At 26.3% G+C, this 14227-nt stretch overlaps 3 protein-coding genes across 3 annotated transcripts; 2 read left to right on the forward strand and 1 right to left on the reverse strand.

The window, feature by feature from the left end:
* The first annotated feature begins 1719 nt into the window (after positions 1–1719).
* Positions 1720–3308, forward strand: LOC105422274 (protein G12-like). The gene is made up of 2 exons (XM_011631583.2): positions 1720–1817; positions 2472–3308. The coding sequence occupies exon 2, from the start codon at positions 2472–2474 to the stop codon at positions 3129–3131; it is 660 nt and encodes a 219-aa protein (XP_011629885.2). The 5' UTR covers positions 1720–1817; the 3' UTR covers positions 3132–3308.
* Positions 3309–4654: 1346 nt separating this feature from the next.
* On the reverse strand, positions 4655–6154 carry LOC105422264 (protein G12-like). The gene is made up of 2 exons (XM_011631571.2): positions 6076–6154; positions 4655–5602 (listed from the first exon to the last, which is right to left on the reverse strand). The coding sequence occupies exon 2, from the start codon at positions 5600–5602 to the stop codon at positions 4907–4909; it is 696 nt and encodes a 231-aa protein (XP_011629873.2). The 5' UTR covers positions 6076–6154; the 3' UTR covers positions 4655–4906.
* Positions 6155–7620: 1466 nt separating this feature from the next.
* Positions 7621–9685, forward strand: LOC148936742 (uncharacterized). The gene is made up of 2 exons (XM_089076506.1): positions 7621–7640; positions 8291–9685. The coding sequence occupies exon 2, from the start codon at positions 8291–8293 to the stop codon at positions 9539–9541; it is 1251 nt and encodes a 416-aa protein (XP_088932632.1). The 5' UTR covers positions 7621–7640; the 3' UTR covers positions 9542–9685.
* Positions 9686–14227: the final 4542 nt, after the last annotated feature.

The raw sequence follows: 14227 nt of genomic DNA on the forward strand, positions 1-14227 counted from the left end.
TATATAAGCACCATTGGTCCCTACCTTCTTCCTTTTCATTTTAAAGTTGTCTCTACTGTTTTGACTTTGTCTAAACGTAACTAATTCACAAATAAAGATATTCTTTTTACTTCTAATATAAAAAGTCGAATATTAATTGTAGCACTTTTTAATCTTTTTTTATGTTAGTGCCACATCTGCGCTAATATCATTTTTCTATAATCAATAGGTGCAAGCGTCCAAAGTCATTCGTAGCACACGGCGCATAATTTGTTTTCTCTTATAACTTGAACAATTTTGAACATACAAAAAACGCAACAATAATGCTCAAGCTTTTGCAGCATTGAACAAATCATTGACAGAGTCAATCAATCTCTTAAAATGATTGTTATGAAAAAGAAAAGTTATATTTTAATACATTAAAAAACGTTTTGGGATTATATATAAATATGATTCAGAATTATTTGAATCAACTCTCAATAAATTTAGACATTAAAGAATAAATCTTATTTGTGTATATAAACAAAATTAAACAAATTAAAAGCAATTTCCCAAATATTTCAGATTCTATGTAACTTTTTATATAAAACGTCCTTTTTATCTTTTTTACAATTTGTTTTAAGGATCTGACAAATATTTTTCAGAAAACGTATTTTAATTTTGGCATCACTATAAAATTAAATAATGTTTTATGAAATATTTTTTGAAAAAATTATTTCATAAAATGTAATTTGATATTTCATCAGAGACTTATTTTATATTAATTATAGGGGATTTCTATTTTAATGACGATATGACGCATTGGAAACTTTTATCATGCATTTACGCGATAAAAAAGATTTACTATATAATATGCAATGGATAATAAACAACGAAAATGTCAATTATTTTCGATAACTTACCTCTTATCAATTGAATTTTAAAAGTAAGATTACAGTTGATTTAATTTATATTTCTTTTGATAATCTTAATATATAATAAAGAATAATATAATATAATCTCTATAATATAATATTTTAATATAATAAAGATTGTTGAATTTGAAGATGTTTGAATTTAATGTCACAAAGAAACGTAAAATATAATATTTCAAATTTTATGTTTTGTTCTATTAATAAAAAGATGTTGACATAATACATTTTTTTCTCTAAATAACTTTTTCTAACAAATAGCAAAAAATAATTTTATATAATTATATATGTATTCCTTATATAATTTGTATTTGTCATAATCTAAATAAATTATCCTGTTATTAAACATTATACAATATAATAACGTAGTACGTAGTAAGCATCTTATATGTCTAAAATTAATATTTGATTCTTATTACCTATGTTTTTTTAAAATATTAATTTTTTCTCATATTTTATTATATAAAATTAAAAGATGTGAAATACAGAATATATTTTGCAAATTAATAAAATTATAATTACATTAAAGTATGTAATATATTAAACTATAATTTGCCAATGATTAAATGTGCCAATGATTAAAAACAGAACATCAATTACAATTTCCTGTTACATTGTGCCAGATCACTGAATATTTTTATTATTGTTTATATAATAATTATTTTGCAACATTCTTGCACATGTAATTATAACCGATTCTTAACTACGTAAATACTAAAGATGCATAATTTATATTTTTTCTATAGTTGAAAGGATGTAAATTTAAAATATCTTAATTTTTCATATCGCGTATTCATATTATCTGCATAATCTTATCATTGAATCAAACGAACAAGAGTAAAATTCGTATATAAACCAGCGGCAGAAATCACAAAGCACACTTTCCTGGATCACAAGTGAAAGTATTACAATAGCAATACTTCTAAGGTGAGTAAAAACAATATTATTAATAATTAAACCTTTTAAAAAATTGTAAAGGATTCTCAAATTTTAATTAAAAATTATATATAAATTATATATAATCAAGCATTAAATATAATAAAAAATTCATCTTTAATTTTTTAATTTTTTAATAGTAGCACATAAAACTTTCTTACTTTTTTGCAAAAGATTTTTTATTTCATATAATTAATAAATTTATTTATCCAGATATCATCAAAGATAAAACGAATTTTTAAAATAACTTTTATATGATTAATTAATAAATATGTAATAAATTATTCACATTTTAAATATATTAATCTAGTATGATGTTTGTGTAGTTACTAATATAGAATAAAATTAAATATCTGCAATTTTTATAAGGATTTATATAATATTACGTTAAGAATGACTAATCAATATTTTTCAAAAGTATTATGCTATAAAATATTATGCTATAAAATAATGTTAAAAGTTTATTTTTATTAATATTTATTAATACTTTTATTAATATACTAAATCAAAGATATTAAAATTAATTTCATGTATTATTTAATCTTTTAAATTTTCTTTAATAAAATATAATTATATTTTATTATATATAAAACGTTTCTCCTTAGTTGTAAAAAAAGAATCTAAAAGTAAAATTTGTTGTTGCAGATGAAATTTGCATTGGCACTACTGGCCTTCGTGGCCATGTCCAGCGCATGGACAATCCCCAATATTGGCCATGGTGAGCTTGCAAAGGAGCTTCAGGATTTCTTGAACATTCTACCTCAGCAAGAAATAGCTTCAATCATCGACCAATACGCGGCCCAGGATTCGGAATTTAAGGCTATGATCCAATACTTTAAGGCCGACGACGTCAAACAGTTGGTGAAAAATGTTGAAGAAATGCCTGAATTCATAGAATTGACGGAATATATGTATAAAGCTGGTATTGATGTTCATAAGTTACAAGAAATAGTACACAATTGGCTTGGACTCGCTCAAGCCACTTTTGATGTTAATAAACAAATCACTGGTGGACTCCGCGGATGCGTTGATGATCTCAAAGCTGCCATACGCCCATACAAGAATCAACTTGATAATCTCTACAATCAAAAGATGCAAAGTTCCGAAGTGTTCAAAAATTTCATGACACAACTGAGATCCCAGAATTTCAAGACCCTCGTCGAAAAGGTTCATGCCCAGCCCAAATTCCAGGAGCTCTTGAAACACGCAGAGACTACTGCAAAGATTGATCTTAATCTTGTCAGAGAAATACTGAAGACTATCCTTGGCTTCGATTTTCCTTCTTATACTATTTATGAATATTAAATAGATGTCATCGTTATCAAACAAAAGTAGCTAAGTCGATGCGGTAAAAAGGATATTTCTCTGTTGTTAAATATATCAATAGAATTTAAAAATTTCGAAAGATATTATGAATTATTTGGCCATTATTGTATACTTCACTTGTGCAAAATAATAAATAAGAAACTTTGTTCTTATGCATATGATGCTGTACTTTTCTCTTATTACCAATAATCTTTTTCTATATTATATTAAAATGAATATTTAAATATTACTTTAAATTTAATTGAATTGATATCTTATATCATATATTACAAGTATTTGAAGTTATATGATGAAATTTTAAAATTTAATTATTTATGCTTTTACTTTATTAATTTTAAGAATATATAAAAAAGTATTTTAATATTATATTTCATTTGTCATTACAGGAATTTATTTCCCGTGTTGAAACATATTCTACTAAAATATATTTATTTTCTCTCTTTTTATCAAACAATTTATTTTATATTTAAATTTTTTAATTAAATATTACTACAATGTGTTTAAAAGAATTGAAATAAATATCTTTAAACATTACATAATTATTGCACATAATCGATTTACGTACAAAAAATATAAACGCTTTCATATGCTGTATCAGTAAATTGTAACATTAATTTTAATAAAAATATATGCAAAACAAAATAATTAACTTTTTAACGAAACATATATACATATACATGCTCTGCGTTCTTATTTCATAAACTATTGTATAACTCATACATATACTTTATTTTTATGGCTCTATTTATTCTTGGTATACAAGAATTTTTGATGATGTTCTTTTTGATAAAGTCAAAAATTCAAAATTTAAGATGGCGGATCTAATATGGCCGTCGTCCAAATGGTCAAAAAAATGCAAATATTGTTCAAAATCTATGAAATTTATATTATAAGAGTTTTGATGGTGCTCTTTTCGAATTTAAATTAAAAAATTTGAAGTTTGATTAATGTTGCGTTGATGAAGCAAGAAGCATGACTCAAGAATTTCCAGTTTTACTGTAAATATATTGTGGATATTTTTTATTGCATACTATGTCAATAAGATGTGAATATTCTTTATTCCAAACTGTCAGTAACAAAAGTTTTTGTGGTATTGAGGTGCAAAAAAAGCATCAAAACCTCTGCAATATGAATTTCAATATGGTTTCAAGCAATATTTGAATTTTTAACCTCTTCAACGTTGGATATATTGGATCCGCCATCTTGAATTTAAAATTTTTGTCTTCAGAATTAAAAAGAGCATCGAATATTTCTATAATATAAGTTTCATGGATATTGAATGATATTTGTATTTTCGACCACTTTTACGATTGGATGGATATTGAATCCGCCATCTTACGGAATGCTAAAGTCAAATTCGGATTCGGCGAAAAATTATCTTTAAACACTACTTTTCTCATAATTTATTTTTTCAGCAACCCCTCGTCCTCAAAAAGTTAAAAAAACTAATTGTCTTAGATTAGAAATAGAATTATGGAGAGTCTATAAATTAATAAGATTGATTGAAATGCAAATAATATTTATTTATATTAATATTTAATACAAATCTAGCCCTTTACTTTGATATTCAAATTACACAAAATAAAATAACTGCTCATTATAAGACAATGAAATTATAATTTATAATTTTTGAAAGAAATATTTATTTAACATAAAAATTCCATTTTTCTTGTTATTATAGGTCAGCATGTATGTAATAATATAAAAGAAAAAAAAATATTAAGAGTATATGTTTAAAATGTCACATGTCAATTTTAGTATGGGAATTGAATACCAAATATTCTAGCCACAAGTTTTGTCAATTCCTGGAATTCCAATCCTTTTTCTCTGCATTTCATGACGAAATCCTTGAAAGTTTGATTTCCATACAAATTAGTTACTATTTCTTGTAGTTTTGGAGACTTTAGCGCTGCAATAAAGTCGGCAAACACCTTGGAATTTTCCAACTTTTGTTTGTAAAGAGCATCAATTTTATCAATAGGTAACAGATCATAAAGATCTTTGATCATTCCTGCCATTCCATCACCGACCTTTTGTATTCCAATTTGAGATTCAAAAATGTTTTCTACTTTAGGAGGTGGTACATAATCTTCCATACCAATTGTTTTGTGAAATATTTTAATATAATTGATAACATCCAACCCTGTATTCTGCAGATACTTTACTAGAGCGTCATATTCCTTAAGAGCTTCGATGGAACGCAGCAAATCATGGAATTCAACATCAAACAAATATAGCAGAGCGCTTTGTACTTTTACATCTTCGTTTATGTATTTCGTCATCACTTCAGTCCATTTCTCTACCGGTATAAATTTCATAAAATCTATTAGTTCGTCTTCTAGCAACGTCTGTTCATCGTAAACAGAACCACTGCCGAAATTTGGGAGCTGGCGAGTTTGTCCCAAACCAATAATGGCCACAATGGCAAACAGCACTGACATAAACTTCATCTATAAATATAATATATTTGCATATAAGAAATTAATATTATGTGTACAAATTTATTAATAATAATTACAAAATATATATGTTTTATATATATAAGTAATATATATATATAAGTAAAATGTATATAAGTAAAATGTAATAAAAAATTATTCTTTAAACAATTAATGATAATGATTTTATATTAATCTTAATTATAATTATTTAATACAAAATATTCATAACGATATTAATGCAAATTGAATGTGACAAAAAGTAACAGTTATTATGTAAAATTTTTTAATTATATATATATATATATATATATAAATTGCTTACTTTTTTTCCTTTTTTTTAGAAATTACAATTTTATTTAACGCACTTTTTATGTATATATATATATATATATATATATATATATATATATATATATATACATATACGGATATATACATATACGGATCTTATTTGTTTAAAAAAAATGGCTTCTTTTACTCACCGTGACAGTTGTGGATGAGCACAATAATGATGATTTATGAAATTGTGATAGATTTATATATCCAAAGTTTATCTTGTTAGACAAATCAGTTAATAGAGAGCCAGATAAGATTTGATGTTGGAAAAATGTAGATTTCTTGATAAATAATGAACAAGCCTAATGAAATATCATATTGTTTATTTTCCTACATGTCTTCTATTTAAAAAAAACAAGATATTTCATTAAGTTTTATTTACAGAAAATATTAAAGCAATTTTATTAATAATTTCCACATGTATAAATTGAATGTATTTTATTTTTTTAATGTACCTTTACATACGTCTACTTTTATGAAAAAATTTATTACTTAGTTTAATATTATTTTTTTATTTGATTTTGCTAAATTATAAATTTTATTTAAAAAAAAACACCGTTGTTATTTAAAAAAATAAGGTCAATATCCGTTATCAAAACTTCTCTATTTTATTATTTTAGTAATTAATGTTTTCTACAATTAATGTTTTTATATATGTAATATTAAATATTTTTTCCAATATAGAATTCTATATCTTTTATTAACACAAAGAATTGTAGTATTATAAACAAGGTATGCTATGTTTTTAATATTTTTATTATAAGTCAAACTAATATTTTTGATAGGATTATACTTTGTTCTCGTTATTTTTAATGATTGCCATGTTACTATATATAAATTTACAAATTAATAAAATTCCAAGAAATAAATTGTTTTTATATATTACTTTGAACAATTCTTATTTAGCAAAAAATAAAAAAGTTCTTATCAATAATAATGGCTTTTAATAGAATTGTTTGAAGTATATGTTCCGATAAATTGATGTGAATCACAGCTTGATTAATATCAACAGTTCCGGAAAGAAGATTTGATTATGAATACCTCTTAATAAATTATATGATGAAAATAAAAAATATATAAGTAAAATGAAAAATATATTGTAATAAATAAACGTATCTATATCTAAACCACAAATTATGTCTCTTTTATAAAGAAAAAAGACATAATCTGTGATTTAAATACAGATTAGCGAATTCAATTTATAACAATTTGTCAACTATCATATAATAAGATAATATACAAATTAAAGAGATAACACAACTCATTAAAAATTGCAATATCATAAAAGATAGATAATTATGAATAATGAAGAAAAAATTATAAAACGATATAAATACAACTGTTATAACTAAATTATCTTTTAAACAAAATCAATTATTTATATAAAAATATGCAAATCATATACTATTAAATTTAATAAATTAAATAAAGGCAAATATAAATTGTTTAAATGTTTATTATAATATGTAATAAGAAATAAAGAATTCTGTTATATTCTTATATAGAATAAGGTATAAAATAGATTATATAAGTTTATATTTATTACGGGTAAAAAGCTTATCAAATTATTCTTAGATTTTCGCATGTATCAATATCTCAATCTGAAATCGCAGGCTCTTATCTAATTTTTTAATCCTTGTTACAGATTAATTTAGTATATAAATATTCGATTGTTATTCACAATTATCAATACGTATCCACACTTGCCACGGTAAGTAAAGTTTTTTTGCTTATATTATTGAAATCTTTAAAAAAATGTATTATAAAATTATTACTTCTTTTATTTTACATATTTGCTAATTATTTATAATTTAATATAAAATCAGTATTTTTTTGTTGTTAAAATTTTTTAAGTACATAAATTCTTTTTTTTTTAATATAAATAATTAACATACAATTATATATTTTTATATTTTCAATTTTAGTTTAATGTTTCTCTTGTATATCTTTTTACATATTTTTTTACATATTGTAACATTTAAATTAATAATCTACTTTAAATAAAGTTAATTTAAAACAAGAAAAAGAAGAAACGTGTATATTTTTTCATATTATATATTTTTACTATAAAATTTTATTTAGAAATATTTTATTTAAAAAATTTCTCGGAATCGAAATTTTCTTACTTTACTTATCTATATATAAAATAATCTTTTATATAACATTAAGCAATCTTAACGTAATAATAACTATTATTTTCATTATTTATCTTATACTAATATACAATTGTAAATCCTTTATACATATAAATAAATTATAATAAAAACACTGATACATTTCTCAAATATAATATTCTTTGGATTACATCACATTAATATATGTTAAGGAGCATATTGTAATACATGCAATTTTAATTTACAGATGAAGTTCCTATTAGGACTGTTTGCCGTTTTGGCCATTATTGGCTTGGGACAAGCTCATCAGTTTCCGGACTTCGGCGAAGGTCCTCTTCATGAGGATTTTCAAGATCTTCTAGATTTAGTTCCTGTAGAAAAAATTATCGATGTCGTTGTGGATTATATAATGCACGATGATGAGCTATTAGAACTTTTCCAAGATCTGCAAGATAATCCAAATATAATCAAAGATCTACTGGTGGATGTACAAGCCATTCCCGAATTGATCAAACTTTTGAACTATTTACAAAAGGAAGGCATTCATATTTATCCCCCAAAGATTTTGATAAATAGAATCCATAATATCAAGGAACAAGTATCTAGCTCTTATGATTCTCCTGCAAACAAAAGGACCGGTGGACTCGCTGGATTCTTCAAAGACATCAACAAACACATCGATTACGAAGCCTTCCTCAGCGTATATGTGGATAAACTAAAAACCTCTACAGCTTTCGCTAAGTTCATCAACCAGCTTAAGTCCGACAATTTCCAACAGCTCATTAACAAAATTTGCAAAGTTAAATCTGTTGAATATATCCTAAAGCGTCTCGACGCCAGATTCGTGAATTTGAAATTTGCATCAGATGTAATGTATCTTTTATTTGGAATCAATATACCAAGCCTTCCATCTAAAACGTTAATGGAAGAGTTTCTAGATTTTGCCTTACTTATTCCAGTGGAGAAATATCTCGATATAGTAATCAAGTATATAAATGAAGACGAAAAAGTACAGAATGCTCTGTTATTTATGTTCACAGACGAATTTCATAAAATGCTGCGTTCCTTCGAAGCTCTTAAGGAACATCAAGCATTAGTAATATATTTGGAAAAGATTGGAATTCCTATTATTGAATATATCCAGTATTGGCATCATGCCATCGGCATGGAAGGATATGTGCCACCTAAAATAGATCTTAGACTTTATATTAAGACTCAAAAAGTTGGTGATGGAATGATTGAAATGATCAAAGATCTTTATAATGTATTACCATTGGACAAGATTGATGATCTTTATAAAGAGAAGATGAAAATTTCCAGAACTTTTGTTACTTTTATCACAAAGATCACGTCTAAAGAAATGATAAAAATTCTCAATGATCTAATTGCTCATACAACCTACAAGGAATTCATCACAAAAAGCAAAGCAAAAGGATTATATCTTGAAGAACTTGGAGCTATTAGCGTAAGAATGATTGGCCTTAAATCTAAATACTAAAATCGATATTTGTAATTTTTTTCAATATGTTATTAACTTGCAATTTTATTAGACATAAACAGATTATGCTGATGTAACAGTAAAAAATTATTAATTAAATAATTATTTTTTTCTTAATTAATAATAAGTTATTTTATAAATAAATTATAATAATGTATTTTTATTTCTTTCCCTTCCATATATACTTCTAAATAATGAAATAAATAACGAAACAAGAATTTTTTATATTTTGTTAACTTAACATCTTTAATCATATTTGTCTTTAATAATTTTTTAATTAATATATATGTATATGTGATATGTTATATTATCTATACAAATCGTACATGTTAATTATTAATTTATTTAATAAGACAAAAAATTTATATATCTTATATGTATGTATGTATATTTACAAATAGATTTTCTAAATCAAAATTACTTCACAAAATTACTTGTATAGAAACGTTTATACATGAATAATGTTTTAACTTTTTAAAAAAGCAGATGGCAAATAATTTTTATTGTTAATTTAGTTCTTGCGCTTTTTAATATAATCAAATCAAAACATGAAACTAATATTATCTAACTTTTACATAACAGCTTTTACATAACAGCAATATAATTGCATTAAAGATTAAAAACAGTTGAAATTTATTTATAGAAAGCAATATATTTATGTAAACAATATTATCAGAAATATTATTTTTGTGATTTTTTTTTCAATGGCATAAAATTTTTATCTCATTTCTAGATAAAAATGTTGAAGCCATTACAAGATAATCATAGATGTTTATGAGATATAATACACACCCCCCCTCCACACACACACATACACACACACGCACGCACGCACGCACGCACGCACGCACGCATGCACGCATGCACGCATACACACACACACACACACACACACACACACACACACACACACACACACACACACACACACACCGTTGCTGAGATATGAGTGAAAATGAGTACGGTTGTTGTCGGAATTTATGTAAATAGAACTACGAATGTTCCATTCAACTCCATTATATATATTATCCTATAACTAATGTATAAATTATGTATAAATGGTAATTATGTATAAATGGTATGAGATATTACCTGTATTTTTTGCAACAAAATTGAAATTAATATTACTATTTATTGTGAGATGAGATGTTCAATTGCGATTTTTTAAAAAATCCTTGTTTTTATTAATAAACAACAAAATACGCATTTTATTAACGTTATATTTTATAACATTTAAGGAAAGCGATTGTTTCTTTAGTATTGTTTTTTATTCTAATTTTATATTTAAAAATATAGCAAACAAAATTTTAAAATAGAAAGTATAAAAACGAAAATATGTAAAATTTATTGCTATCTTCTTTTGCATATATAAAATTATGATTACTGAACGATTCACATTATTTACTTAATATAAACTAATAATTTATCACAAAATTTTAGCAAATCAATACGATGTCTTTTTTTTAAAAAAAAAGAAGAATTAAATCTACTATAATCATGATTTTTAATAAACATTCTTTCATTATTAGAAAATGATTTATTTATTTATTTATTTATTTATTTGTGCGATTTCTTGATTATAAAAAATATTACATATAATTAATATTTTCTAATTACTAATCTATTTAGATTAACGGTATTAATTCTCAGTGATTATCGAAATAAATTTACAATAAATATATAAAATGAATATGAATATCACTTGTACTATTTTTATACTCATGTCTTTTATAAAAATTTCATAGTAATAATTTCAACATTCTTTAACTTCTCACGTTACTATAATTAATTAAATCGGGTTTTAATCGCAAAAACAGTAAAGATATTGCATGTTCTTCTGATAGTAAGATTGTTCGGTTAGCTCGAAAGAACGACGGCAAGTATTTTAAGGGGAGACTTTTACCGAGTACTAGATCGTGATAGAAATTAATTCCTCTCAGGATGTCAGAAACTGTATGAACGCGACGATGCTCCGTCGGTGTGAGTTTCATGCTGAAGCTACGATAGTAGCAGCTAGAGACGGGGGGGGCAGGACAAAGGAAAGCGCTGCTAGAGGTATAGGATTCAGAAGGGCGCGAGGGCAAGCGGCTCGCAGTGTCTGCAGCAAACAATTCCAATTAACTTGTTGGAATTGGAATAGGACTCGTACTCGCCCGCTCGGCCGACTCTTGCTTCGTAGATGCCTTGGACGACAAGGACATGAGGCATTCCTTCGTCCATCCGCCGCGTTTCCTCATTTTTCTTCGTCAAATTTCCGTTATGCTATTCGCCTAAATTAGTAATAGTGCAGCAAAGCCGAAAACTCATTATACTTCACGAAAATTAAGCACTGGAGAACGATATTGTTTTCCTATGTATTCTTCCTATGTTTTTTCAAAGTATTCTGTCAAATATTTTAAAGTATATTAACTTAGAGCGTCTGAAAAATTGTCTTCTTAATTAAAATAAGAAAATCTAAAAATTTTAGAAAATCTTGATATCGATAGATTAAAAGTATATCGTAAGAAAGTGTGTCAAAAGTAAAATTTTTTTCAAGTTCCACGCGAATGATAGAACGTGTCTGTCTACGAAATATACTTTCTTTCCAATTATATTGACAGCATAGCCGCTAACAAAAGCCATTATCTGTTGCATAATGCTTGTCGATCGCTCGAGACAGTCATAAAGTAAAGAAGAGGATTGCGTCCTTGCCGCTCTAGACAATACTGCTTCTGAGCTGCTCAGATATTGAAGATGGCCGAAAGCTGTGTATAGCAATCCCGATGTGTGCACAACGTCTAGCTCGCCTCTCAACATTATTAAATCCTAGCTTGCTCGTGGACCAATCGTGCAGGATAATGACGTTCTTTAAGCATCCGTCACGTCACGATAACGTCGCAAATTGATAATCGGTCGGTTGGATGAAATCTCGTGGCGCATCAATTTCCTCTTGTTTAGCATATAGTTTGTAACATAAGCGTCTTAGCGTGCAACATAGTTCCTCATTAATTCTCAAATAATTATAATTAATAATTAATTAGTTAAAATATATAAGTCTTGCTTTAATTAATTAATCTTGTGTAATGCAATATACTTCGTGTTTTTTCTCTATTGCTCTACAATTATTTAATTTGTTATAGATTTCGTTCCTTCAATTATCCTTTTTTTTCGAGATATTATATAATAGAAAAACATAAATTATAATCATTATAGAATATGATCATATACGATGTACAAGTATTTTTCAAAAGATGTTTTGAAGAAATCTGTTTATCCTTTCGGCAGAAATTTTATTCCTTATTATTACTTTATCATTTTATTTCAGAATATAAGTAATTATCTCGCCTCCATCAAGTCTAATCTCTGTTTTGATCCCTGATCTTCCATACGAGAGAACATTTCGCATCATATGACCACGGCAAATCGACAGTTTACAGGCAACGGCGATCGTTTACGGAGACGTAATTGCCCATCCAATGATCGCGTAGGCGTCATATAATCACCGGCTCGTAAGCCTCGAACAGTTTAATCCATGAGGCGTCGCATCATTACCCGCATCGTCAGTACGACGTCGTCGGCAATCGTTGTCGACGCTGTTGAAATCCCAGTCAGGAAGGACATTTAAAAGTAAGTATAGTTAGACAGATCCGCCTAGCGGATTTAAAAGTCAAGAGCGCAATTTATCCCATCTATTCGTCGGAGGGAGAGAGAAAAAGATACGCCGTGAAGTGAACGGCAGTTGCATGAGAGACAACAGGAGAAGAAGACTCAGAATCGCGAGCTCTACTCCTCCTTTTACCCCGAACTCGTTACGCCGGCACTACGATCACTTCATTGAATGACTCATTTTATTTTCCAGCAAGAAAAGTATCATTTTTCTCACTTGAAATTCTTTTTGCTCATATCCGAGCCTTCATATTTCGTCCGCCTCTTTTCGTGATCCAACAAGGTCTTGTCTCACCTGCTATTCTCATTATCTACCCCTCGTCAAGCAGTTACAAAGAATAGCTTTTGTTTGGAAAGTGCAAATTCTTGTAAGATACAACTTTAAGTAAGAATATGTATATTTCTTATTACGATTGCTTTCAACTATTTTAAAAACTAATATAAAAAATAAGAGGCGTTTATTCTCCAGAACAATGTCTTTAAGAAAACAAAATGATATGATAAAAATTATATAGAATAATATATCCATAAAATAAAATCGCATATGCATATAAATAATAATTAATTTTAAAAAAGTTTGAAAGTTTTCAATAAGTAAACAGATAATATTTTCGAGTTTCTACTATGAAATTTTTTTTAAGAAAGTTGTAGGCATTGTAATGTTTAGATAAATTGCAAAATCAATAATAACATTATATGTTTATTAAATATCTAATTATGATACGAAAGAGAGAGAAAGAGAGAGAGAGAGAGAGAGAGAGAGAGAGAGAGAGAGAGAGAGAGAGAGAGAGAGAGAAAATTTTTGTTTTAAAGATACGTGAGAAAAAAAATAGGAAATCAATAAAACGAAAAAGACAGTTAATTTTCTTTCTGTTAAAATTGAATTATAATGAGCTACATAAATGGATGTAAATACAATTCATGACTTTTGAAAGATAAAAGATGCCAATTATGATGCATCATTGATCGCACAGCGAAGATGTCGTGATAGCTATCATCTGCCTTCATACGGCGTGAGTGTATCCAATATTGGAAATTCTA

The sequence above is a fragment of the Pogonomyrmex barbatus genome, unplaced genomic scaffold (genome assembly GCF_055798465.1).
Source record: "Pogonomyrmex barbatus isolate J1 unplaced genomic scaffold, ASM5579846v1 scaffold2, whole genome shotgun sequence".
NCBI lineage: Eukaryota > Metazoa > Arthropoda > Insecta > Hymenoptera > Formicidae > Pogonomyrmex > Pogonomyrmex barbatus.